The sequence below is a fragment of the Cladophialophora immunda genome, assembly GCF_000835495.1.
Source record: "Cladophialophora immunda strain CBS 83496 unplaced genomic scaffold supercont1.5, whole genome shotgun sequence".
Taxonomy (NCBI): Eukaryota; Fungi; Ascomycota; class Eurotiomycetes; order Chaetothyriales; family Herpotrichiellaceae; genus Cladophialophora; species Cladophialophora immunda.
Genome location: NW_015622545.1, coordinates 1,504,777 through 1,531,498, shown reverse-complemented (window position 1 = coordinate 1,531,498; position 26,722 = coordinate 1,504,777). Strand labels below are relative to the sequence as shown.

At 49.4% G+C, this 26,722-nt stretch overlaps 7 protein-coding genes across 7 annotated transcripts; 3 read left to right on the top strand and 4 right to left on the bottom strand.

Moving 5' to 3' along the window:
* Positions 1 to 95: 95 nt before the first annotated feature.
* On the bottom strand, positions 96 to 2,052 carry PV07_08781 (uncharacterized protein; the record flags this gene model as incomplete). The annotated part of the gene is made up of 2 exons (XM_016395975.1): positions 96 to 897; positions 1,814 to 2,052. The coding sequence occupies 2 exons, from the start codon at positions 2,050 to 2,052 to the stop codon at positions 540 to 542; spliced, it is 597 nt and encodes a 198-aa protein (XP_016245831.1). The 3' UTR covers positions 96 to 539.
* Positions 2,053 to 3,196: 1,144 nt separating this feature from the next.
* PV07_08780 (uncharacterized protein) lies at positions 3,197 to 4,568 on the top strand (the record flags this gene model as incomplete). The annotated part of the gene is made up of 3 exons (XM_016395974.1): positions 3,197 to 3,251; positions 3,310 to 3,535; positions 3,617 to 4,568. 3 exons carry the CDS (start codon positions 3,197 to 3,199, stop codon positions 4,455 to 4,457), a joined length of 1,122 nt encoding a protein of 373 aa, XP_016245830.1. The 3' UTR covers positions 4,458 to 4,568.
* A 1,870-nt stretch (positions 4,569 to 6,438) lies between these two features.
* PV07_08779 (uncharacterized protein) lies at positions 6,439 to 7,821 on the bottom strand. Its single transcript, XM_016395973.1, has one exon. It carries the CDS (start codon positions 7,433 to 7,435, stop codon positions 7,019 to 7,021), a length of 417 nt encoding a protein of 138 aa, XP_016245829.1. The 5' UTR covers positions 7,436 to 7,821; the 3' UTR covers positions 6,439 to 7,018.
* Positions 7,822 to 9,136: 1,315 nt separating this feature from the next.
* On the top strand, positions 9,137 to 11,075 carry PV07_08778 (uncharacterized protein; the record flags this gene model as incomplete). The annotated part of the gene is made up of 6 exons (XM_016395972.1): positions 9,137 to 9,501; positions 9,574 to 9,755; positions 9,825 to 10,145; positions 10,198 to 10,621; positions 10,681 to 10,804; positions 10,867 to 11,075. 6 exons carry the CDS (start codon positions 9,137 to 9,139, stop codon positions 10,957 to 10,959), a joined length of 1,509 nt encoding a protein of 502 aa, XP_016245828.1. The 3' UTR covers positions 10,960 to 11,075.
* Positions 11,076 to 12,519: 1,444 nt separating this feature from the next.
* On the bottom strand, positions 12,520 to 12,954 carry PV07_08777 (uncharacterized protein; the record flags this gene model as incomplete). Its single annotated transcript, XM_016395971.1, has 1 exon — positions 12,520 to 12,954. The coding sequence occupies one exon, from the start codon at positions 12,952 to 12,954 to the stop codon at positions 12,520 to 12,522; it is 435 nt and encodes a 144-aa protein (XP_016245827.1).
* A 1,351-nt stretch (positions 12,955 to 14,305) lies between these two features.
* Positions 14,306 to 17,830, top strand: PV07_08776 (uncharacterized protein; the record flags this gene model as incomplete). Its single annotated transcript, XM_016395970.1, has 2 exons — positions 14,306 to 17,621; positions 17,676 to 17,830. Exons 1-2 carry the CDS (start codon positions 14,498 to 14,500, stop codon positions 17,828 to 17,830), a joined length of 3,279 nt encoding a protein of 1,092 aa, XP_016245826.1. The 5' UTR covers positions 14,306 to 14,497.
* Positions 17,831 to 18,474: 644 nt separating this feature from the next.
* PV07_08775 (uncharacterized protein) lies at positions 18,475 to 20,503 on the bottom strand (the record flags this gene model as incomplete). Its single annotated transcript, XM_016395969.1, has 2 exons — positions 18,475 to 20,309; positions 20,359 to 20,503. 2 exons carry the CDS (start codon positions 20,501 to 20,503, stop codon positions 18,475 to 18,477), a joined length of 1,980 nt encoding a protein of 659 aa, XP_016245825.1.
* Between the last annotated feature and the right edge of the window lie 6,219 nt (positions 20,504 to 26,722).

The window sequence follows — 26,722 nt, the reverse complement described above, 5'->3', positions numbered from 1 at the left end:
CAACAACAACAACAACAACAACAACAACAACAACAACAACAACAACAACAACAACAACAACAACAACAACAACAACAACAACAACAACAACAACATCAGCGCCATCAATAACCGCAGCCGCAGCAGCCCAGCCTCGCCTATGCCAATCCTCGACTGACGTACGACTTGCATGACGATGCCCAGTTCCACGGCATGACTTTCCATCATTCCCAGATGACCATGATGCCAGTCTCGTAGGCTCCGTGGGCACCTGGCTCACTACTCGAAGCCGCCGATCTTCCCGTCGAGTCCGGGATTGAAGGCATGCCGGGGACTGGGCCCCGGAGTTGATGACCTGTGGACCTTGGAAGCCGATAGACCTGGCTTGATCTTTCTGGCTTGATCTTTCTTCGTCGTACTTGCGTTCCAGGCTCTTCTCTTCCTCGCCCTGCTGATACCATCCGATATGGCACTGTCGAAATTGACAGCAGCCACTCCACCATAAAACCACTGGCTTTTCCATGCAGGAGGGATGCGTACTTTGCAAACAGATGGGCGAGTCATGGCTCCAAGTAGGAGAATCGCGCTGTGTATAGAACCACCCGATCCTCTGGCTCAACTACTAGATCAATGGGCGCGGGTGCATCGTCAAACTCGCCTGCTGCGACCGGTGTTTCGTCGACACCTTCATTCCTCTGTCCCACGGGTTGATTGTCCTCTGTTTCTTCTTCTTCTTCTTCTTCTTCTTCTTCTTCTTCTTCTTCTTCTTCTTCTTCTTCTTCTTCTTCTTCTTCTTCTGCTTCAGTATGGGTTCCGCTGCCTGTCTCATCCGGGTTTCCAACCGCTTGTGGTACTGGGTCCGGATCTTGGTAGTATCGACAATGAAGCCATGTCAGGACTCGTTCAACCGTCTGGGAGCTTGTGTGCCTCCTATCAATACACCTGGTTGATGATTCCGCTCAGCCTAGCGCCACTAGCTTCTGAAGCGATGGTGAGCTCGACGTCGAAAGAACGGCCTCGTGAACGGTGAATCGGCAATCTCATTCTCCCGCGTAGATCGTGACGCAGTTGCTGCGCAGCACCCCTAAGCACGCGTTAAGACTCAATCGGCGCTCGCACGATGGAAGGGGAGCAAATACCGTGGGAAGCCATCCGGAATTCCAGGAGTGCACGTTAGTGTCGGTCGATGGAAATCATGGAATGGCGGGTCGAGATTGGCACAGAGTGGTAATTATTTCCGGCAACTCCCCTCTGCGTACGTCTGTGGTGGCGTTGAGGTTGAGGCGCCCTCCTGTGGCTGGACTGTGGCTGTCGACGTGACTGACTCTTTCCGCAGTTTGGACAATTTGAGGCTGATGGACATACTGTCCGGGAGCATGTTAGCCTTGTTCTCCTCCACGTCCAGCCTTCTGCCTGCTTTACATAGAACTAAAGATGCCAAGTCAGTCACCAATATGGTCCAGAGTGTGGGCGCCACTTTCGAAGACCTTCTCAGCGCCCTTCGGCCGTGTTGGAGTCTGGATGAGCCAGGAAGATCGCCGCTGCAGCCTTCAGATTCCTTCCGACGGTTTCCCGGCCCAATGCTGCCAGCACACTTACGCTTGATGTCTTGGAGACCGCACATTTTTACATCTTACCGCAGGACTTGATGGCGCCTGCAGCGGCATGGGTTTCATGGGGCGAATTGGCAAACCTACTACGAGCGCTGCCCCGGGAGACAGGAAATACGACCTTATATTTCTGGGAAGGGCCCAGGCCACTCCCAGAAAAGACCGTGCTGACCAACTCAACTTCTCAGTAGGCTGGTTCAATGACAGCCCTGTGATTTCCAGACTCCAGTGCCTCGATCTGCTTCTTCTTGGCACCTAGCGACCGCTGCTTTGCAGCGGAGATGGCGGTGGGATCGGGCACATTGTCGTCGTCGTTCGAGAGATTGAAGCTGGACCGCTGCTGCTGCTGCGCGCGCGAGAGGGCGTCAATCCGCGAGGTACCAATGTTGGTCTCTAGAAAACTTGGGCCAGATTCTTCCGCAGAGCCCTTCACCTTCCAAAGGCGTTTCGTCCATTCTGCCATCAGAGCAGCTTTGGCCGGAGAATCAACGCTCGGAGACTCGAGATGACTCTGTTTGGTACACGGCGTGCATCCACCTCTCGGCAAAAGGTTCAACGTCAAATCCCACAATCCATGTCAAGAGCCACAGCCCATGGACCATAGGTCATACGGTCAAGATGTTCTCCCCTTCCAACAGAGCATCTGATGCACCATAGGCAGCAACGCTAGCGGGTAGATGCCTGCGTTGGGCGGAGTCCTGGATGACACGCCAGATTTCCGCGACGACGACAGCTTGGAAGGCGATTTACTCTCCTCTCTCCGCAACATGCCCATATTGTCGCTGCGCACTCTATGGGGAGTGCCCACCAACAAACAGCCTATTGAATTTTCCAGCCCAGTCCACCCGACAACTTTTCGATAGTCGATGAGACCCTTTTCTCCCTCTAAGCAGCTTCGTGTTCACAGTCACGGCCCTCAAATGAGACGGGAACGTAACTTCGTCGAGCTCTTGACCAAACCGATCCGTGATCCTCTTCAGCGTGGCCGCATCGACAGGAAACAACTGCTTCCTCGCCGGAACCTCGACGCAGGCACATGGCCTTGCGCCGCTTTTGCTCAGGCTGGCTGGCCCGCGCCCGGCTCAACCTCGGCTCCGAGCTAGCTCACCCTCACCCTCCTTACTACACCTCTCCCCTCTCCTTTACAGTTGTCTCAGCAATGTACCGATGTCGATGTCATATTGAAACGTCGCCAAGTACCAAGGAGTTGCTATACAAAGAGGCGACTGCGCCGAGGTCTGTCTCGAACAAAGGCGACCGGTACCAAAATTTGGGCGCTCAGAATTGCCGAGGTTGGTGTGGGCTGGTGTCAATCGGGCACGGAATACTAACGCTGCGACCCAGGAACGAATGTCGCCAGGAATGAGTGTCGTCAGGAATGAAACAATCTGCCACGCGCTCGGACCCCTTCCAGAGCTATAAGTAGCTCACTGAACTCGTCCTTTGTCCCTTTATTCGCTCTACTCCTACCTTACCCTTTTCCACCCACCTCTGAGCTCCCCTTTGTCCCTTGTCTCTCTCTCATCCAAGGGCGAGACTGCCCTCTTGTCTGAAGACGAGACTTGAGTCACTGCCAGATCTTCCAGCTTCATTCAATGCCTCAAAGCATGGATTCAGAAGGCAGTCTGGATAGTTCGGGCTCGCCTATATCTCAGCGCCATGGTCAGTCAGAATACCTTTACACTCTTCCAATTCCATTCCAGTCGTTAACAGATCTCAGATTATCCTTTCGTTTCCCAACCCGAGCAGAGCACAGCAGCTACACAACAGTCCTCAACTGGCATCGAGCAAGCGCGTACATATCTACAGCAACTCTACAACCCGCAATTGACCGCCCCAGACTACGACCCCGAGAAGGTCTTCATCTGCAGGATATCTGGGCGTGAGTGGTCACATCTACGTGAGGAGTTCGATCTTGACGGCTCGCGGTCTGAAGAAAGGTACAAGTAAGTCCATGTTCATATTCTTCTCTCCCTTCTGGCGTCCTTTCTTGATTCAAAGAATGTTTTACTGACTACAGTTCATAGGTGGCCTAGATTTTCATACAACACCGCCACATCAACTCTCAAAATTTACGCTATGCCTCATCGGCTACACGAAACGATAGTCAGACTTGTCAACAAACACCTTAATCGTCTATTCGAACAAGTCCTTCCCAAAAGTCTTGAAGAGAAAATTCGATGTTACACAAATCTGGACCTAGATGGATTCAAAGAAGAATATGGAGATTCAATGAAAGTCCCAGATGTTGCAATTTTTGAGGAAGACGAAAATGCTGAGACAGACGACCTAAAATGGGCTCTTCAAGTTGGCTTCTCCCAAAATTATGACTTCCTTCAGGAAGACATTCGACTTTTACTTATTGGTCAACCGACATGTTCTATGGTTTTCCTCGTCAATATCACTGAAAGTCCAACATATCGATGCCCACTCGATTTCGACTTCGATCTCTGTGAAGAACTCAATATCCCTCAGAACGGGGATGAGATTCTCAAAAAGGACTTCTCTGTGGAAGGAGAATTCGGCCCAGTGACGTTCAAAGGACATCAGTGGGTAGGAGAGATCACAGCCTTTGTCGAGATTTGGACTCGCCACCCTGGAACTGGAGAACCAAGGCGAAAAAGAGGCCATCGAATGGATATCATTCCTGCTGCAACAAACTCATCTCTTCAATGTCGACTCCGCGATTTTCTCTCCATGATCGATGGTGATCAAGAGACATCCTTCGATTGGGACAGAATCCGAACGGAACTCAAGGCCTCCCTTCAAACCTTGGCTCTCTCAAGGTGCCGCCGCTGGCTTAGGGAAAGCAGAAATCGGGCAGGGGAGAACGACCCTTCTTACAAGCCTTCCGGAACGGGGTCTTGATCAATGGAGTTATGGTTGTGGTCGGACAACGAATCTGACAGGTCTTTCTTTTGAATGGGATTTCAATCAGTGGAGGTATGGTTGTGGTCGGTCGATGAATGTCACAGACAGGTCTTTCTTTTGTAACGGGGTTTCAATCAATGCGGAGTATAGAAGGAAAGAGAAGCCTACGAAGTTGAAGTAGCAGCAGGCAAAATCAAGGCCACCAACTTGATTGGGAATATCGGTGGCTGGCCACTTTGCAATTCCTTGGCTGGAAATATAATATGTTCATGTCAATTCGCACCCAAAGGTTTTCTAATCGCTGGTGTCCCTCCTCCGCTTCCACCTTGAGAGCTGCGCATGCCTTTAAAACAGTGTTATCAGGGCTGCATACCAGGTCGGAGATTCGGCCTCGTTCCGCCAATCAGATCGCTCCGTTTGCGGATGACGAATATACTAGACCCTAATCAGTCCAGTGTTTCAGGTACTGCGAGGCCTCGAAAGATCTCGCCGAAAGGCGATTGCATTCCACGGCACCAATAGGTGGATGAGGCACAAGAGACTGCGTCTTCATACCAATCCGCCTATTATCTATACACCGCAATGGTGTGGAAATACTCGATGGGCAAACACCGTTTGATATCGATGGCGAGGTCCCTGAGTGCGCGCCTTTCCAATATCCAGAATGCGATCGCCTCGGCTTCCCTCCGCGTACTACTCGCAGCCTCTCCGATTAGAGAAACCATATGGAGACTGTCCACGGCAAGCTGCACGCACCAAATCTTATCGACGAGCCTTCATCGGACTATTCGGTTGCTCGGGGTTGCGCGGCTGCTCATGACTACTTTGTCTACAGAGTCAGCATTCCAGCATTCCAGCATTCCAGACCGACGCCATCAAGCACTACAGGTGGTATACCGCGACCTATCTTCCGAGCAGCTCTTTGCCTGCTCGGAGTGCGTGTCTTCGGAAGTTGCGGAAGCCAAAACGACGATAAAGAGATGCTCCACCACCTGGTCGAGACGCACGGTCACGCGGATGTTGCGCGCTGTCCGCTCTGCGTCTGGTATGGCAGCGTATGAGGCATCAGCACTCACGTTTCGAGGACAGTTCAGAGAGACCCGGTCCCGTATCGGCTATGCGATGCCAAAGATGCACTCTCGTTCGACTGCCATGACTTCGTGGTACTCTCACGGGAGCTCGTCCACGGCCAAGCTGCGGTAATTTAGGCTGAAGCCGCTAAAAATGAATACTAAGGTCAACCGGCCACCGCCGGCATAATCCTAAGGTGTCTTAATGCCACGAGGCGAGCCTTAATATTGTCTTCTAGGCTTGTTTCCTCAGAATTGGTGAGACAAAAGAGGGCGAGACTATCACCCTGCTCACCCTGCTTCGATGAGAGAGTCTGGCCATTTACAGACGAGTCAGGAGGAGCCATCCACGGCGTCAAGGACAACGACAGCATAGACTACATCATCGATAGCGAGAGCCCATCCATCTTCAGCCTGTCTACTTCCCCCGGCTTGGATACCCTGCGGACGCAGTTCTCTCTCCTCGATATATCTTTCCAACCTGTCCTCCGGAGTGCCGGCTTCCCGCGACTAGACAGCCCAAACCAAAACTGTACTGCATTCAGTGCTAGTGGGCCATGAGCCCTTTCCAGCTTTCAGCGCTGTATGCTACCCCGTAGGTAATTGTCGTCGACCTTACCTTTGATAACCCCCGATGACGATTGGCGGTGGTGAATGCTGAGCTCTGACACAAGAAAAAGCCCGGTTGAAGTAGTAGAGTCGGTAAGTGACGATTCTCCAGGAGACCAAGCGGACCCTAGTAACTCTCTACTTTCTATCCCATCTACTAGACCGAAGGGTGAGAGTCACATCCGCGAGGTCACGAGGACCGAAGCGAAAGCAGGTCAAGGAAGAGGCAGAACAGAATGGCAGAAGTGCAACGCGGCTGGTTCTCCTTTTACACGGTGGATGGCAGCCGGCAGCCGGACCGTGGCGTTTCATTCCTCAAATGCCGCAGCAGCAGACAGATATATAATCCCCAAAGGATTGTGTCATATGGATTGTCTGATGGGATGTCTGACGCTCTCTCCTAGCACTCGACTCTATGCTCCTCCTCCATGTCCGTTGGAGACGTTTTGCGAGAAGTAAAACTGCCCGCCTCGCTTCCGATCCATAGCTCCACCAAGACGTCTGGCAGCAGCATGCCAACTCCTGAGTCCAGGCCCAGGATGACATTTCGAGCCCGGCGATCTTGTCTTGGATCTGCGGGCGTCGGGCTCCGTCCAGACCAGACCCTGCTCCCCCCATGCCGTGCACCAAGAACCGGAGCGCAGTGAATGGTGGTTCCCACGACTCGACTCCTCCGTGTAATAGAATGATCAAGTCGAGGTCCTCCAGTTAGTTGATGTCCAGCCGACTGGAGCAGCTGCTGATCGAGGCTTCAGGCATGAACACGGCCTTTGTGCAATATGCGGTGGTGGGAGGAGTCGACGTGAACGATCTTTTAACTGACAAGAAACACCTGAAATCCCCGAACAAGGGTGTCTCCTTTGCCATTCTGGGTGGTTCTCACAAATAGCGAATCTGTACTACCATCGCCTTCAGCACATCCCCTCCTGGACTCTCCTGGATGTCAGAAATGAAGGGGTGAAGCGTAATTTCACGACCAGTGGTCCCAGCAATACCGGTACCTCCAATTTCAAGAGCAGGGGTTGAGAATGCAGCTATATCAGCAGAGTCCTCGCCAGAGAGGGTTTTTGTTCCCAAACCCAATCGACTGCCCGTCGCCAGCGTCGTGGACACCGCCCTGTCGCGAGTGAGATGGCTTTCTCCTGGTCTCGCTGTCCTTGTGCGTCTTCTCCGGGCGTGCGTTTTCGCTTCTTTGGGAGCGAAGGTCATTGTGGGGTGGTGCTTGGGAGCAAAATGGACGATGAACAGCGAGCACTCTCTGTGTGGGGGTTGCGGGACGGAGAAGACAGCGAGCATTGAAGGACAGGGGGAGGAAGTGTCGGCTTCTGAGGAGTGTGCTGGGAGCCTTTGGTCGGCGCGCGTCCAACTGGAGCCGGTGGGCGTTTTGGCCGCCTCGTCGAACGGGACACCGGAACCGAGAAGACTGGATCGGAGGAGGTCATGGTCGATCACCACGCCGCCGACCGAGGGCGCGAGTCCGTGCTCTTCCTAGCACCTGGCGCCTCAGACATCTGGATGAAGGGCTTGGCGGTGGTGGCGTCTGCTGCGTGGACACGTCGCCGTGTTTGGGCGGTGTGCTTGAAGGAGGCGGTGGATCTTTAGTTTGAGAGGTGTGGCTGATCTGCTGCTGCTGCTGATGGTGATGGTGGTGGTGGTGATAGTGATGGGGATGATGATTGAGGAGGGGGTAGAGAAGGGGAAGTGGAATAAGAGGAGGCGAAGGGGTTTTAAGTCCAGATTTATACCAGACTACTACCGCCAAGGACTATATATGATATATTGGTCCACTACACATGTGACCACGAACAAACACCACGCTCCGGAGAAAGAATCAATGGTGGTTCAATTCGGTATGAGAGCGATCTGTCCAAAATGGCTCACTACGACTCACTCACATCCTTCGGCTTCTCGGCCTCGTCGATGCACACTCTCCAAGACGAACTTGAACCCGAGCACGGCCTCAAAATCTCCAGCAGGCGCAGGTCATCTCCTCTCATCTCCAGAGGCTAGCCGAGGAGGAAGAAGGAGTCATTCTCGACGATGCATCAGCCGGGCTTCTGGAAGGGCAGCGGTGTCGCCTGCAACAGCCCCAGTCTGAGAGGCGAGATGCCGAAAGATCCGGGAGAAAGATCCGGGAGAGAGGAGCTTGTCGTTGCCCCTTGCCGTGCATTGAGAGCCAGTTGATCACGAGGAGGATGGGGTGCAAGATCGTGGCGGGATTTGCTACGAGAGAGGCGCAAGGAGAGACTTTGAGGCTTTTCCGTGGATTTCTGTTTTCTCAGTAGCTCTCACGCTAATCCTTCTTCGTGCAGAAGGCGGGGCGATATGAAGTATATACCTCGGTTGAGAATAGTGCATGACAATTTCTATTCGTCGAGCCGCTCCACTCACTAGCCGTGTTCCCGTGGCGATGTGGGCTCGGGTATTGCCCTGCAGCACCCCTGAGTGGGATGTAATGTTGATATGGCAGTCGAATGCTCAATGAGAAACTACAAACCATCATATTGATAAGTTTTACAATTGTCTCTACTGCAGCACTGGCTCGGTTGTGTGGGTCGATTATCCGCGACTCTGTCAAGTTCACTAAACCTCAGAACGCTAGCAACATTTAAACCTTGAAGATACTCCTACTGTGTAGGGGTGCTGGCGCAAGATCAATTCAACAGAACACAGAAATGGCAGACAGAGGCATGGTTCAAATGCCGTCTGAGCCGTACAGAAGAGGCAGAGACCGAGGGACACAATTCCCAAGTCAATCATCTCTGTTTCTAATTACCAATCAATGCACGGCTTCGGAATTGAATCTCCACGGCTTCACTCCGCAATCTGGAACGGAGTTTCTCGAGTGTGAAGGCGATTAGGAGGGTTTAAAAGGAAAGGACCACGGTCAAGCTCACCAAGCAGTCAATATCTCTGCAAGAGCTCGCGTATTTGAAAATTGTGTTTCTGCTTTCCTATCGAGTCCCGAGAAATCGACGAGCCAGGGCGATGACGATCATGCATTCCTCGCACCGCCAGTTTGGCTGGTACAACCTTCTGGTTGTCCTCGGCATCTCGTTGTCGTCGCTGTCATTCGGCTACAGTGCTGCCGTGATTGGCACCATCACCGGTCAGCCCACGTTTCTGGAATACTTCAAGCTCACCGGCACCTCGAACGGCGATGAGCTCCTGGGAGCCTGTGTCTGCATGTACTACGTGGGTGGGTTTTTCGGGTCTATCTACGGCGCCTGGGCGTCGGATTACTGGGGCAGGAAGAACTCCCAGATCCAAGCCGCCATCATTGTCGCCGTCTCTGGTGCGTTGCAAGCAGGCTCGGTGCACGTCGCCATGTTCATTGTAGGAAGGTTTCTTTGTGGAATTGCGTGAGTATCAGGACACCTTGACCGCACCGCGAGATTGATGGTCAGAATGCTAACCATCCCCGTCTGTACCAGTGGCTATATGGTTTTGACCGGTACACCCGCGTGGATGGCTGAGCTGGTGCCACCCCGTCAACGTGGGCAACTCATGGATACACACACCGTGGTTCTCATCGCGGGATACTTCGCCACGGCGTGGGTTGGCTACGGGTTTTACTTTTATTCGGGCTCCGTGCCCGCTTTCAGACCCATCCTCGGTAGGTTTTGGCCTTTGGGACAGGGAGTCTTTTGAAAATTGCTGACTTGAAGAAACCTGTGGTCTCCAGCCATCCAATGTGCCCCCCCGGTGTTCTTCCTCGCCGTGGTCTCCTTCCTTCCCGAATCTCCTCGCTGGTTGATACTCCGCAACCAGGGCGATGCGGCTCATCGGATTCTGCGGCAGCTCCACTCGACCGAGGCGGCGCCCGGTTCCCTGAGCCTGGCCGAAATCGAATACCAGCAGATTACGCGCCAGATCGAGCTAGAACGGGGCCTCGACACATCGTTTCTGGGCATGTGGAGGAGCGGCTGGCCGAATCGGAAGAGGATAATCTTTGCCGTGGTGTGGCCTTTCATGACCGTCGGCTCAGGCATCCTTGTGATCGCCAGTACGGTTTGCCAACGCTCATGCTTTTCGGTTCCTGCTGACATCCTCGATAGATTATGGTCCGCTGCTATACTCCTCTCTGGGTTACGGATCGGCCAAACAGCTTCTCTTCAATGGCATTTGGATGAGCGTCACCTGGTTCGCGAACATCTGCGCGCCATTCCTGATTGATCGCTTTCCCAGGCCCGGGTACGCCGCCACCGGACTCGCTGGGTGTTTTGCCACCCTCGTGGCTGAGGCTGCAATCATCAAGAACATCGCAGCGACCGGATCCGATAATCGAGCAGGGCTGGAGGCCGGAGTTGCTATGTTCTTCATCTACGCCTGGTTCTATGGCTCATGCCTGGACGGGATGCTCTTCGTCTGGATCGGCGAAGCGTTCCCGACCCCGTTGCGGTCCAATGGATATCTGATTGCCATGGTCACCCACGCACTGGCAAATACTGCATGGCTTGGGGCCGCACCAACCGCGTTCGCGTAAGTTTTCACGGTCTTCTACCTACGCTGTCTCTTTGCTAACACCCGTGGACAACCAGGACGGTCGGCTGGCAATACTATCTGCCCTTCATCATCATCAGCGGCCTTGCGATGATCATCGTGTTCTTCTTCTTTCCGAATACCAGGCACCTTGCACTGGAGGAGATAGGAGCAATATTTGGAGTCAGTTGCTGGTGTCCACTCCGATGAGTTTTGTCCATGCTGACTCAAATGCTGAAATATAGGATGCCGACCACGTTGCAGTGTACCAGCAGGATATCTTAGACGAGGGTACTCATGAGCTTCATATCGTAAGCAAGGACAAGGGAGATGAGTGAGCTCCTACCAGGAGGAAACCCCCGGGAGGGCTCGTACATGGCAATACCCTCCACGAGGTGGTGGTTGAGCCCCAGGATGTAAATAATAGGTCCGATATCTCGCGGCACATCTGTCGACACTGTCTTGATTTGACTTCGACAGCCATCGTCACCATATAGGTTCATTCACACCTACCCTTCCCGCTAAAGAATCATTGCATGAGACACGGGGTTTACTTGTGAAACGTGTACTGTAGATAACCTCAGGACGATGCAGTCGACAGCAGCTTCTTTCCCTACACTCAATAGGGACTGTGCATGTCCGTCAAGAAACGGCAGCAATGGCGACAATGGCCACGAGGATCGTGACTGAGGCCAATAAGGGGTAAGAGCATTGTTGTTGTCTCTGTCGTCCTCTCCTTTCAGACAATCACAAAAAAAAGTGCGGAAGTCCCATCGAACGTAGACAAAGCTCTTCGGCCAGCCCGCACGGGGTTTATGCATCGAGAAATGGAAACCTTTAGCCACGCAAACTGGCTCTGGTAGTGTCTGGGGATTCGGCTGCCAACACGGAGACGTCCCAGGTAAGACACCACCAGAAACAAGTTAGGATCCTTTCGAATTGTAGATCAAACACGGCGCTGTGGGCCGTTTGAATACGTGGTGCTGAGGATATACCGGCTGACATAGTGGAAGCGCCTCAGTGTCAGCCTGGCCATGTCAAGAGTCGGTGTGCTCGGAGTGGAATCTGTAGTCCGGGTATGTCAAATACCCTCCTTTTGGCAACGGCTGCGGCAATATGCGGCAATATTAGAAGGATCACGGGACAACTGGCTGGTTGCTTAGATCTGCATCTGTATCATTCTGGCCCGTCGATGTTTCTTGAAATTCTGCCGTCGGGCCTCTTGGAGGACCAGTAATCTAGGTGAGGAAAGGGATCTCGGTCGATATAGATCTCAGTAGCCTTCAACTGGGATTGAAGCTGACGTGCCATCGACATTTTAAGACATGAGTTCTCGGGGACGATATCTGAGGTTGGCGTCCGTGTCTGCGTCCGCGCTTTCAAGCTTGGCCAAAAGGAGGCAGTCAATCTCGTCTCCGCTTCAGAGAAGAACGTGCATCGATCGATTTCCGGACCACGTCTCGTTCGAGGTGGCAGCATTGATTGAATCTCTGTCTGGAGGCTGGCATGCGCTCGATGTGATGTTCACCAGTTCAAAGCAGGCTCGAACGCACTGATAATTGGCGCAGGTAGGTAGATTATTACCTTTCCGCCCAAAGGGATTCTACCTCTAAGAAGCTCCCATTATCAATTTACCATCGCCCCCTGACTAGCAAGACTCTTTTCTGGGTGCAGGCGCAATTGGACTCTGCATCCTGCTTAGTCTGTAGGCAAGCGGAGCATGCCTGATGATGGATTGTGTCCGAGATCTTCGAAGTTCGAGCGGCAGCCTCGCACTTGTCACAGGATTGGTGGAACTGAACGACTGCAGCCGTCATGGTCAGTAGAGCGCTTGCATGGACAGGATGGATGTTCTCACGAAGCATGTGCACGACGTTCAAGAAAGCAAGTGAGGTTTTTCAAACGACTTGACGACTTGACGACTTGCAAACGTTCTGAGTGGGTGCACATTCCCGAATACTTGTCCTTTGAGTCGAGGCATTCAGACTCGAAGACATGTTGTGCATAGCGTCCGCGATATACGAGCCGTCAGAGCAATCAAGTGGCCCTGGAGCTGCCAGCCCACGATCCAACGGATTCAGCGTCCGCCCCGTCACGGTGTTCACCGTCGCGAGCATCATCATGGCCGCCGGCACATTGGTCTTGACATACAGCACTACGTCGCCATTCAGAAGGATGTCGGCCACCGCGGCGTTGCGCTCCACAGGCTTGTCGACAACGTTAAAGCAGTCCTTGGTGGAGACCGATAGGCCGTGTAGCTGCCCGACGGGCTTACCAGTTTGCCTGAGATATCCGTCACGGGCCTTGGCCGTCTTGAGCGTGAAGTTGAACATTGCTTCTGACAAACAATTAACCTGTGCGATCAAGTCAGATGGTTTATCGCGCAGTGGCTGTGAGATGAGGACTGCCTGACCGGCCGGTGCGCCACTGGCGCCCTCCTACAAAACGCCCGTGTCACTTGGCGAGAATGACGAATCGCAAAGACCCCAGCCCTGACGCAACAACTGCTACGTGAAGCGCTCAGTCGCGTTGTTGATTGCCATTTGCAGATTTGTCAGGTGGTGGACTCGACTTGCTCAGGAGGCAGCCAGCCAGCGAACTCGGGGTCTCCATTTACAGAAACGATATGCATTGACTGCGCCGCGGTTCTATGCGGAACCGTCGGGCTGAGCAGGGCAAAGCAGAACAGCGTAGCGCAGGGCACTTCCAGGGCAGGCCAGGGCGAGCAGGGCAAAGTAGAGTGAGCAGCGAAGACCAGAGTGAGCAGGCAGACCAGGCTGACCAGGCTGAGCAGAAGAGGGCGCCAACGCTGCCAGCTTCGGCTAAAGGAGTCCAAGAGGGATAAGACGTTGGGATCTAGCAGGACAGAAGAGGCCGCCAACCAGGCCAGGATTGCAGTAATTATTACAAGTTTGGAGGTTGGGAAGCGTGCAAGTGAGCGAGTGAGCAAATGAGCATACACCACGGGGTGCAAACGGCCCAAGTTTTTCTCTGACAAAACTCAAGTGGCTACGAATCCTGACAACTACGCAATCAAGTTGGTGCAAGATATGCGGCGAGTGGGTGGCACGACCTCGCTTAAACAATATCTCGTCCACCCGTCGATGACTTGAAAAGGCGGGCGGGCGAGCGAGCGAGAAAACAAAACATAACAAAACAAAGCACAGCACAACACAGCACAGTGAGTGGGTGGGGTCTGCGTCGAGAACAAAGAAAAGTTCAGAGTGCCTTGTGTACCCCACCTGATTAACCTGCCCTGCCTCATCCTCTCGTTTCTTGGGGGTAAGGTAAGGCGCTTGAGAGAAGCTGTTCGTGACACTAGAACCATTATCGAAGTCTCTAAAAGGTATGGAAGTATTCGAAGGCGCATTGCGAACAGTAAATACAATACCACTTCATTGTTCTAGTCAGAGGAACATGGGAGTTGGTGAAGCTCTCTGTCGGCACTTTGATTAGGGAGTTTTGTTGGGGTCACATGACCTCCGGCACGCCTTACACCTTGGGATAGGCTACCCACCTACTTCTACTGCACTTGACGTAGCTCTTCCCCCTCTCCTTCTTAGATACCTCAGAGATAGCCCAACGCAGCACACACGCCATCAAGGCAATTGAGTCAATACGACTCTCAGGCCATTGTGGCCTCTTTCCTTTGTTCTCCTCTTCGCTCCGCTCCGCTCCGATCCCAACAAGCATCATCATGTGTTAGTCACCAGCCCAAAAGTGTTTATCTTGCTTCACTTCTTGCGTTTGGGCAGTACTGGATCAGCAATCAATCCAACCGACAAAGTCAGCGTTTCCACTATTTCATTCTTTAGAACAATCTCCTACTGAAACCATCCACTCTTTTATTTTTCAGGGTACACCGACGATACAGTCATGGAGGTCCCTTGCAGATGGACTGATTGCTGGAAGCTAGTCTCGTTCCCCAATCTTCCCCGGCATATCCAGGAGATACACGGTCTCACTAGTGGCTTTGGATGCGATTTCTGCGGTCTTTATGATACATCCAGTCAAGCAGAGCAAGTCATCCGCTCTCACATCGCCCAAGAACATCCGAGGCAAGCTGCATTTGTACGCCCTACCACCCGTGCCTTAGCACACAGCTATCGACGCCGACTCATAGAAACAAACCCAGCTGTGAGAGGAGTGGCATTGAATTCCTACTGGACTCGTCATCATGCGGACAGCGTTAGCACATCGGAGCAGCATGACAATCAACCTGAATATCTACTCACATCCGTGCAGTCCGCCGGACAGTTCGACCTCCTAGCTACTCAGAACCAGTCTGACCATTCAGAAACTCCGACGCAGTTCATTTCTCCCAAGAGTTATGAACATCCCGGGCGTTCGAACCATCTTGAACCTTCCAAGGCACTGCATTCCTATATAACTCCTGAAGAGCAAATCTACATCGATCCCCTCCAAGCACAAGAGAACCATGAACCTCATCAAAAGAGACGGGAATATGTCGAGCCTCCTAGAAAGCCCTGCCGAGATTGCGGTGCCCTGGTCTCCTATGCAAACGCTGCCATCCGACGACACATTCGTGATCACCATCCCATCATCGTCGATTTGAATCATGTTTCAATGTTCGATGATCTCGATGCTATTGCCAGTAGCGACTCACTGGAAGATTGGAAGTACTTTGCCACTCTTGCCGAGCAAGAGGAAAGCGATCATGAACAACATGAAAAGATATTCGATGCAGATGAAGACAGTGGTGATGAAGATGGAGATGGTGATGAAGATGGAGATGGTGATGTTCAAGATACCGTCGTCAAAGAAGCGTCAAGAGGATCAATGGATTGGAACTTCAAAGAACAAGACATCAGCCTCGTTTCGACCTACAAGACATCAACAATGCGTGCTAATCTCTTGAATATTGCGGAAACGAGTCTGCGAAGAAAAATTTTGAGTTGCATCGATGGGTCGACGGTCAAGCATGTCGCGGACGTCTTTGGAAAGCATGAAACGAAGCTTGTTGGGTCTTGCACGTATCGTGTTAGCCAGAGGCTGCCAAGCTATGTGAAGCTTTCTCCCAACCTCGACAACGTGGTCTTCGCGATGTTCAGAAACAACCGCTGGGAATGTAAGGTCCCTCATTGCGGAGCCACGTTTAAGCATGTAGTTGGTATCGATATGCACCTACAGGCACACGGCACAATACGTCTCACCAAGTGGTATTGTGGCGATGTCAGTTGTTCTACCGGAAAGGAAAAAGTCTTTAACGATCGTGCTGCGTTTGACTCACACATCACGACGGTTCATATGGGCTCGCAGTATAGCAATGCAGCTGGACGACGAGTGCCTAAGATTGAGATCCTGCTCACCAGTCTCATTGGGAAATTGAAAAATCCTCTAACCCAGCAAAGCAAGGAAGAAGCGGTCACTTGCCTTCAACCCAACCCCTGCGAGGGAGATCAGCACGTGAATCAGGTATTCTATCGGGTTCAAACATCCACGGGCACCGTGGATATGCTCGAAAAAAATGCCCTGGAATACCTCTTGGATTATCATGGCCTGAGCTCTTCTTCCGGAGCTAAATCGGGTGCACTCCTCAGACATCTTCGGTGGCCGGACGGAGTAGTGGCAGAGAGGATTGAAACGCCGGCAGGAAAAGATCAATCTAACAAAGTTGATCAAGCAAGAGATCAAGCAAGAGACTACCGGTCGCGCAGGTATACTCACCAGTGCCCTTGGCCAGATTGTGAGTATATGACAAGCCATCCTCCGCTCATTCGCCTCCATTTCTTGAAATCTCATCTAGAGTGCATGTGGGGATGCCCTGAGAAGGGTTGTGAGTATGCCATGTATCGGGAACCTGAGCTTCTGGAACGTCACAGAATGCAGTGCCATATTGGCAGCCCTCTCCAATGCGGCCATCAACACTGTAGCCAAGCGTATTTACGCGACCATCTCGCAAGCAGAGGCCATCTGAACCACGCTACTCTCCGTCGGCACTTTGAGACCCATTTCAATCGAGGTCGAAATAGCCCTCAGCTTCCAACTCGAATCCGGGACTCAGGTTTATTGAGTACAGTTCGCGTGCCTGAAGGGAGGCTCCCCTCGGATGACGAATACTGGAACACCTATGCTGGACGCAGCTCGGCGTACCTAGACGCGGAGCGCCGATCCAGTCGAAAATCACAGAATTACGAGTTCCTAGGTGGCCGCGAAGATGTCGTTTTTCAGGGTCAGACGATGACTTGTTCCGGATTTTGGTATCATGATCGCCACTTCTCTTGTGTGGACTCTATTCCTTTGAATCTGGAGACAGCCATGTTGATCTTTGCCCCGAGATTGCTACGATATACAGTGGCACCGACGTGTGACTATTGTATCCACGTTATGTCGTTGATCTCACGGCCTTTAGCGAGTCTGCCGCTGCCATACTGTTTTGGAGACAAGTCTGGCCTGGAGCCGAAGATTCGAGTTGGTATTGGTCAATTCATCAACAACCACGCCTCCTTTGAAATGATGATGCAACAAGAGCCTCTAAGGATCCCCCCTAGAGCAGAGGAGTACAGACACTTCAAGTTGACACTTCCCTGGCGTATTTTCATTGTCGATTTTGAAACGGTGTACCGCCAGGAGCGAAGAAATCTGCCCCAATATCTCCTCGAGCTTACTGTTCGTGATGGAAATGGTAAAATCATTGTGAACTGCGTTATCAACAATGAAGGGGTCACTAACACCATGTTCGAGGCTGAAGTTCGGCGCGCAGGGTATACCTGTCCAGGGAAGCTAGGGCTTATAAGACATCGAGGGCCTACGGAGAACAAACTCCCTCACAACGCGAAAACGCCAAAGGAGATAGTTGACATCCTGATTGCTGCAGGCTTGAACCGTAACATACTCTGGATAGAATATTCCAGAGGCTACTTTGACCGAGGTTGCATGGAGCTTCTCATTAAACAAGCTGGAATGTCACCCGAATCGATCCTTCCGCCTCCTGAAAGATGCTGGACAGTTCTGCAAGATTTGATGCTCTGCTTACCAGGTAAGTCAACAAACTGACTCAATTTTATCGTGCCGCATCTAACAGTACTCCCAGGACTGGGATCTTACAAACTCGGTCGCATTGCTCGGTTGATGAACCCAGAGAATCCAGATTTGCAGCGACTGCATTTCTCAGATGCGGATACTGCGGTTCTCTTCGACGTTCTCAACCTCTGGGTCTTCAAGTATGGAAGATCCGAGGCGGCATAACGGAATAGGATAATACTGCTGGCGGCAATTCTACCTATTGATCAAGAAAAAGAGACGCACGCGTCTTGTGGGATTTGGGCGTCGTTCGAGCGGATAGAATGACCCATGATGATCGGCTGGAAACTGGGGGCCGATTTGAGGAGGCTGCAATTAATCGATCTCCTTGCTTTGATTCGAAGCAAAAGCAGCCTACCTGGACTCTTCTGATACGTTGTACCCAAACCAAATAATGAGCATGCAAGATAATCCAATCTTTGACGTACTACAATATCTCAACACAAGTAAATCCAGCCACAGTCCACCTCAAGAATGTTTCCGAACCTAGATGGAGGACAACCCAACCAACCACAATCTGTGCCGCAGCCAATGCGAAAACATATCTCGTTGAGCTCGAACTTCGTCTGCACATCAAACGCCTCACCGTACCTTATTCCGTGGGTATAGCACTCTCCGATCGAGGTGAGTGTTTAGAAAGGGTGAAAGGGACGCTATTTTGTACTTAAGGTAGGGGAGCCGATGGAGAGGGGAGAGGGCCAGGCCGCCAGGGAGAGGGAACCTAATGACTGAAGTCTTAAAAGAAGGAAAACCATACCCATCTCGATCCTAGCAGCCGGCAAAGAAGATTCTACAACTTTAGGGCCTACTTAGCTGAGTAGCATTCCAAAATCAGTCAATTGCTTCATTTCTGCCTCGTTCAGAACGTCATGTCGATCGATCTTCTTTCGTAGCACACAGCGCCGGGTCTTCCTTGTCACATTATCCATGCTTGCAACGCCCATTTTCGACAGATCTCGCCCATGGACCCGCGTCCCCTTGGCCTTCAGTTCAGCCAACTGCGACTCCTCAATTTCAGTCAATCGGTCCCCTCGAGAGACGATCAAATTCAGGGTTCTGAGCCTGTCGTGTCTTGTCTTACAATCCATGTCGTCAACGTTGACAAAATTGAGGTCTCGAATGGAATATTCTTCCTCGGCTTGTGGTCTTAATTGAGACGGATGAAGTAGGAAATCTCCTTGAGCCGTACGCTCATCGACGGCAACTTCCTTCGAGGACACTGGAGAAGTTATTGGCTCGTGCTTGTCATGAGGTCTGAGATCGAGGAGACTGGAAGTTTTAGTCTCCGTTTCAGAGTCAATAGTTTTCGCCTTGACAGTCTTTGTTGGAGCCTTCAAATTCGATCCTGTCCGCGGGATATCATCTGTTAGAAGTTCCTTCGCTTTTATTTGGATAAGATTGCTGTTCCCTCCTCTCTGGGCCATCCATTGTCCTTCCTTTGACTCTGTCACAGCGTTGTCTTTTGGGGCTGAACTGGACAGGATCATATCACTATTAATCGAAAGCCCCTCACGGCCAGCCTCTTCAAGCACGGATGTTGAATTTAGAGTAAATGGCAGCTCAACAGCAGGATTGGCCACCGATATCAGATCCTGAAATCGTTGAATTGCTCGAGCCCTTGCAGTTCTGTTCCTTCCTTGCCGAGGATTCTTCCTAGGTACAGCTGTTTTCTTCTTCCCTTTTGCCAGTGTAGCAATACTCCGAGCCTTCTGAGATACTGCCGAATCTGAGAAGTCTTCCCCTGTTGACCTCTTGCGCTTTGAGGGTTTGCTTGGATACACGGAGCCTTGCGACGCTTCACTGACTCGATGGTCTATTCCTTCGGCTTTGTGTTTGGTTTTGACCACCTGTACGGCATCGACCCCAGATTCGGAGTGCTGTTTCAGAAAAGAGGCCAATTCCTTGGTCACCATGGCGCGAAATGTGTTAATGGACAGTTTTTTCCATTGTTTTTCACGAAAATAGAACTCTCGGACGGGCATATCGGTCATTCTCGCAGCTGCGATATGAATTCGATCCTGTAATTCACCTATTCCAGATCCCTTTCGCTCGTAGAAGAATACCTGTGGATGTAACACGAACAGGCAGATTCTTCGAAATTTGTGTCCTAAGTCGGCGTTGCGGTAGTTTGACTCATGTGCCAGAAATAGAGTGACACCATCGAAAGGACCCCAGAGTGGGAGAGCAGTGAATTTGTTGGCATTGCCCGGCATTTTCAAGATTCTGTTATGAACTTTGCGGCCATGCAGAAACTCCACCTTTGCTAGCATTGACTCACAGATGTCCCTCGTGTACGTCTCATGACAATTCAGAACAGGTTCTGGGAGAGTCCTAAGACCCTCGGAACTCTCAGAACGACGATGGAGATGATCAAATACTAGGGTCTCTGAGGTGTAAAGATTGCCCATTACCATGGCAATACAGCCGTTAGTTGGGTCCGCTGTTTCACTGTCATCCAGCGGGGATAACGTGCGAAGGGATGGTTGATGAAGGTGGTGCGCTAGAGGGGCGTCCAATAATCCAGACGGTCTAACTAGTGTCTCTTGAGGTCTAGGTCTCTGGCCTACTGATCTCCAGCTGTCAAGCTCCTTGAGTTTGAATCGATCATATGCGGTATTCAAGGATTGTAATGGTCTGTTGAGCTCTATATCTGTTTTAGAATTTCGAATCGCAAGACAGAATGTTGTAAATACCTCTTAAATCGCGATTTTGGAGCATCTGGAGATCTTTCTGAAGCGAAAGGGCCAAATTCTTGTGCTCTTTGGTAAGATTGCTATCGGATGGATGAGGAAGACGCAATGAACCCAAAATGGTGTAGCTCCGCTCCTGTTGAGACATATTATCGGATGGTATGACCCCTGGGACGGCATGGCACATTTGGAAGAGGAGAGATCTCCTGAATGGGCATGGATAGCTCAAAGAACTAAGAGACTATGCTAAAGAGAGAGAGAGAAAGACAACATTGTGGTGGTCCGAAAGTGGTGGGGGTAACTGAGTTATACACCCAGCCAGAGGTTTGCCAGGGACGCGGGGAGGCAGTGGTTTGCTGGCGTGTCACGTGGTCTTGACACACGTGGCCAGTCTGGGCACACGTGACAAGCAATGTAGTGTGTCACGTGGTCCTAGCACACGTGACTAATCTTGGCACACGTGACTAATCTTGGCACACGTGACTGGTCTTGGCACACGTGACTGGTCTTGGCACACGTGACTAACATCCCACAAAAAAAAGACAAAAAATCGACACCTAAGAGATTCGAACTCTTGCTCTGGGAGAACAGTTAGTTTTTTCTCTGCAAGTGGGAGTTCTTCCCACATACCCCGAAGGAAATGCCTCGTCTAGTTATAGCAGGGCACCGCTGCATCATATTAGCACACACTTGATGAAATGGTGAGACCAGCGAATACTGACCGTTAACCACTCCGCCAAAGTGTCTGTATGGAGGACAAGCAATTTTGCGAATATGTTGGACTTTTCAATTCATATGTGTGTATTGAAGTGAACCAAGTGGGGGTGGTGGTCCTCGGTGCCTCGGCTTGGAGAAAGCGGGGTTTGTGACAGTCACGTGATCCCAACACACGTGATGAGGCTTGGCACACGTGACTAGTACTGTAGCGAGTCACGTGGTATTAACGCACGTGATTAGGCTTGGCACACGTGACTAGTATTGGAATGTGTCACGTGGTCTTGGCACACGTGACTAGTATTGACAACTTCATAGTCGCATAGCTGGACATGTTCGTCAATATGGGCCTGGTCGTGGTCGCGTTTTGAAACTGATCCTTTTACCCGCCTTATCTACTGCTCCCCGTACGTTAATATGCCCGTCTTGCGCCCACTCACTGTAACTTGGCCACGCTGTGGCATGACCGTCGTGCGCGATAATGAGATCCTTATTCTCCGGCATCTAGCCGGGCTCGGATGCTCTCGCGCCGATATTAGAGCCCTCGATCGTGACGCTATCGACGCCCCATATTCTTGTTCTTATTCGTGTTATTGGTGCTCGTCGGGACGGTCACGCCGGTGTTAGTGGTGCCGGTTATGGCTACAGCGAGCTTATTCACGGACTCAGGCCTGCTCGCGATCGTGCCCTCTCTCAGCTCTATCCGTGATCTTCACGTAGTTAGAGTGAGTCGTGGTCCTGTATATGTTTAGGGTGTCGATCAGACCGGGATGTCTATTCTCGCAGTTAGTGCAGATAGTGATCCTCGGCTAGGCCGTATAGTTGACCTCGCCAGGGACTGCAGTCATGACTGCAGTCAGGCTTAGCACTTTAGCACAACCCACAAAATATCGTTTGGTACCTAGGCCGACAGTTTTATTAGTAAATTATGTATGAAAATGTCGGATTTTATACAACCCAGTATTAAATCGCCCTCGCCATCGATATCGAACGGTGTTCGCTCATCGAGCAGTTCCACACCATCGCGGCGTATAGATAATAGGCGGATTAGTATAAAGACATAGTCTTTTATGCCTCATCCGCCTAATTAGCGCCGTAGAACGCCATCGTCTTACATCTAGTAATATGGCGCGGAATACCTCGATAGTGAACGGGACGTAAGTTCTAAGTCGTGGATTTACGATCTCTATAACGCTGTTATCTTAACTACTAAACACGGCGCCTCGTCGAACGTTAATCGCTACCTACGGCTAGACTACGGAATCGTTAGTAAACGCGCGCAATCGGATAACTAGGACGACGAGACCAGTATTACTAGTCAAGATCTAGTTACTCCGTAACTAACTGAGACGCTAGTAGCGTAATAAGCGGCGACGGTATTCAGGTCGTTAGTGACCAGGTATAATATCGATCGATTCAGGAACTTACTCATTCGATGGATTATAAAGTAATAGATCCCTTATTCAGCTATGGAACACACTGAATTTCGGGAATTATTGCTATACCTTTAACCAGCGCTTGAAAGGTACCTCGTTAAATCATACGTAACTATTAGCGCCTAGGTTAGCGACGAGTTCGATAAAGGAAAGGCATAGGTGAAGTTCCTATTATAGAACAGTCGATCGTCCGTTTATATAAGCTTCGATATCTGGACCTCGCCTTTAGCATAACTAATACTTAGAATTTATGGACATTTTCTTGATAATCGTCTTAAACTACGATAGGCTCTTCTAGGGCTTCGATTAATAGAGGGATCGTATACTGGAGAGCGAATCGTAGAGGTAATCGCAGAGGTAATCGCAGAGTTCGAACTACAGGAAAAACTAGGTGTATATGTGGCTGATAACGCTACTAATTACTACATTACCTATAAAGCGTTAGTTAGGCGTTTTTATCTAAGTAAAGAGGAGGGATCTCGCCGATTACGCTACCTAGGTTACATTATTAATCTCGTAGCTTAGGCTTTCATTTATGGTAAGGGTAACGAGGTCTTTATCAACGCCGCTAAATTTACGTAGGAAATGTCAACTCAAGATTAATGTGATGGGTTAAACCCAGGAGAAGGCTTAGTTCTGGCAAACCAGCGCCAAGACCAACGCCAGGAAATACTACCTCCTAATTAGTTAAGATTTACCTATATAATGTATAGGCGAAATACTACCTCCTAATTAGTTAAGATATATATAGTATAAGGGATATAAAGTCCTAATAACTAAGACACTGTACGTAAGGGAAGGTAAGGAGTTAGAATAAGTACGTAAGGGAAGGTAAGGAGCTAGAATAAGTACGTAAGAGAAGGAGTAAGGAGGTGAGGATAATAGTTACCTCCTGACGGCGCGTTAGAGGATATAAGGAGAAAGGAAGGATAGCTATTCCTTCCTTCTCTCTCCTCAGATTTATCCTCCTTATTACTAGGTTAGCTAGCTAGTTATAGAACTCTTTCCAAACCCTCATAGATAGATCTACTAAGTGAATAAACTAAATAGTTAAAACGTACCTTTATACGTTTATAAATAGAAAATAGGATGACTAGATAGAACTCCTATCTATAGTAGAATTAGTAATTAATAATTACGACGTATACTCTATAGGAGTAACTCTATTCTTTCTACTATATAGGTATTACGTTAAGCTACTTTAAATATAAGAACCTCCCTATATAATAAAGACTCCTTAAGGATCTATATAATAAGTAGACTTTATTATACGATAACTCTAAGAGACGAGAGAATAAGCGTAGTCTTTAATAACTATTACGTAGTAGGAATAGGAAGAGAGAATAAATTAAATATAATAATAGATACTGTAATTCTAAGTTAGTAATAAGATATAACTTAACTTAAGAAACGTATAAATAACGCGTACTAGTAAGAAACTAGACTAGAAGAATACGAAGTATACTATTACGGAGGTAGTAAGATCTTATAGTTATCGCCTAAATACTCTACTAAGTATTTATAATGTTTTCTACTTAGACCTTCTTTATATAGTCTTAATAGACCCTCTTAACTTATAGAGAATAGATAATAACTAGCCTACGCCGGTAATAGTTAGAGATAATAAAGAATATAAGGTAGAGGCGATCCTAGAAGATAAGGTTATATAAAGAGGAAGAGGATCCTAGAAGTAATACCTAGTGAAATAGACTAGATACGCTAAACTAACGTAGGAACTGGCCGACGCGCTATAAGACTCCACCGCGCTAGATATATACGAGGCTTCCTAAGTAAGTATAGAAGGAGGGGGGGGTGATATAATGGGTTAAACCTAGGAGAAGGCTTAGTTCTAGCGAACTAGCGCTAAGACTAACGCTAGGAAATACTATCTCCTAATTAGTCAAGATTTATCTATATAATATATAGGCGAAATACTACCTCCTAATTAGTTAAGATACATACGGTGTAAGGGATATAAAGTCCTAATAGCTAAGACACTATACGTAAGGGAAGGTGTGATAGGTTGAACCTAGGAGAAGGCTCGGTTCTGGCGAACTAGCGCTAAGACTAACGCTAGGAAATACTGCCTCCTAATTAGTTAAGATTTACCTATATAATGTATAGGCGAAATACTACCTCCTAATTAACTAAAGGCGTATATAGTATAAGGGATATAGAACCCTAATAGCTAAGATATTATATATAAGGGAAGGTAAGAAGTTAGAATAAATATATAGGAGAAGGTAAGGGACTAGAATAAGTACGTAAGGAAGGAGTAAGGAGGTAAGGATACTAGTTACCTCCTTATAGCGTATTAAAGGATATAAGGAGAAAGGAAGGATAGCTATTCCTTTCTTCTCTCTCCTTAGATTTATCCTCCTTATTACTAAGTTAGCTAGCTAGTTATAGAACTCTTTCTAAACCCTCATAATATAGTTAGTCGTGTCACTCTACGGGTGCCTTTTCGTACAGGGCCTCTTAATTAGACCAGGATGTCTATTCTCGTAGTTAGTGCGAATAGTGATCCTCAGCTAGGCCGTACACTTAATCTCAATATCTATCCTACCGGTGCATTAAGCTATCTAGGAATACGTCGCTAACTATATAGACGCCGGGTATCGCTAGGCCTAATAATGCCCCGAAGTCGGACTCGGAGGGTATGGAAACGTCGCTATCGTAGAGCTTAATAGTATAAGGCCGGCTATGCGCGCCCCTAAATACGGTAATCCTAGGCCTAGATGTGTAAGAGGTCAATAGTCAGTGCCTGATCGACAAAATAATATTATAGACGCAATAGGGTAGACGCGATGGGGTACTTACCACTAGTGACTACCATATCCTACGCTAGAGAGACGCGTTCACCGGGGCCTCGCCGTTCTAGTGTAGGCCGATCTAAAAGGTAATACTAAAAGCTAGATATAGCTACGAGGAGGCCATATCGAGAGAGAAGCTCTCCAGGACGTATAGCGTCCATTACCAGAGTAGAGGGAGTATCTGACCTCTATCGTAGTAGTAGCCGCTATGAGGGTTTGGAAAGAGTTCTATAACTAGCTAGCTAACCTAGTAATAAGGAGGATAAATCTAAGGAGAGAGAAGGAAGGAATAGCTATCCTTCCTTTCTCCTTATATCCTCTAACGCACCGTAAGGAGGTAACTATTATCCTCACCTCCTTACTCCTTTCCTTACGTACTTATTCTAGCTCCTTACCTTCCCTTACGTACTTATTCTAACTCCTTATCTTCCCTTATATATAGTATCTTAGCTATTAGGACTTTATATCTCTTATATTATATACGTCTTAACTAATTAGGAGGTAGTATTTCGTCTATATATTATATAGGTAAATCTTAACTAATTAGGAGATAGTATTTCCTAACGTTAGTCTTAGTATTAGTTCGCTAGAACTAAGCCTTCTCCTAGGTTTAACCTATTATATCACCCCCCCCCTCCTTCTATACTTACTTAGGAAGCCTCGTATATATCTAGCGTAGCGGAGTCTTATAGCGCATTAGCTAGTTCCTACGTTAGTTTAGCGTATCTAGTCTATTTTACTAGATATTACTTCTAGGATCCTCTTCCTCTTCGTACGACCTTATCTTCTAGGATCGCCTTTACCTTATATTCTTTATTATCTCTAACTATTATTAGCGTAGACTAGTTGTTCGGAGGACATGGAGTAGATTGGCTCATAGGATCGTACCCTTTTAGGTAATGTACGTGACTATTAGGAAGCTTAGTTAAGTTAACTATCTGAGAGGAGAGAACGCTCTTATATAGACAAAAGAAAACACTACTAGATAGCGCTAGAAACACCTAGTAGGTGGATTTCTAAGCACTATTAGTAATAAATCACACTGCTAGTAACGCCACCCTTAACGCCACCTATATCACGTGATCTAGTATAGACTAGTAGCGTTAACTAGTCACGTGATAAGACGCTAGGCCTAATTAGGCCATACGCCTAAATGGCGATATTCCACACACCCCCTTAAGCTAGATCTAGCCTTTTGCGAGATCCTAGCTTATAACTGGAATGTCGTTTATCTGGATAGTCAGTCTGATGCGTTTCCTTACCTATTAACGCTTTACTAGCCTATCTAGACTAGTTTTAGATCCTTTAGGCCTATACCTTGGATAAAGTTGATCCATTTTTCAGTAGTAATAGGCTTTGTTAGACCATCGGCCAGTTGAGCGTCCGTAGGTATCCAATTGAGTC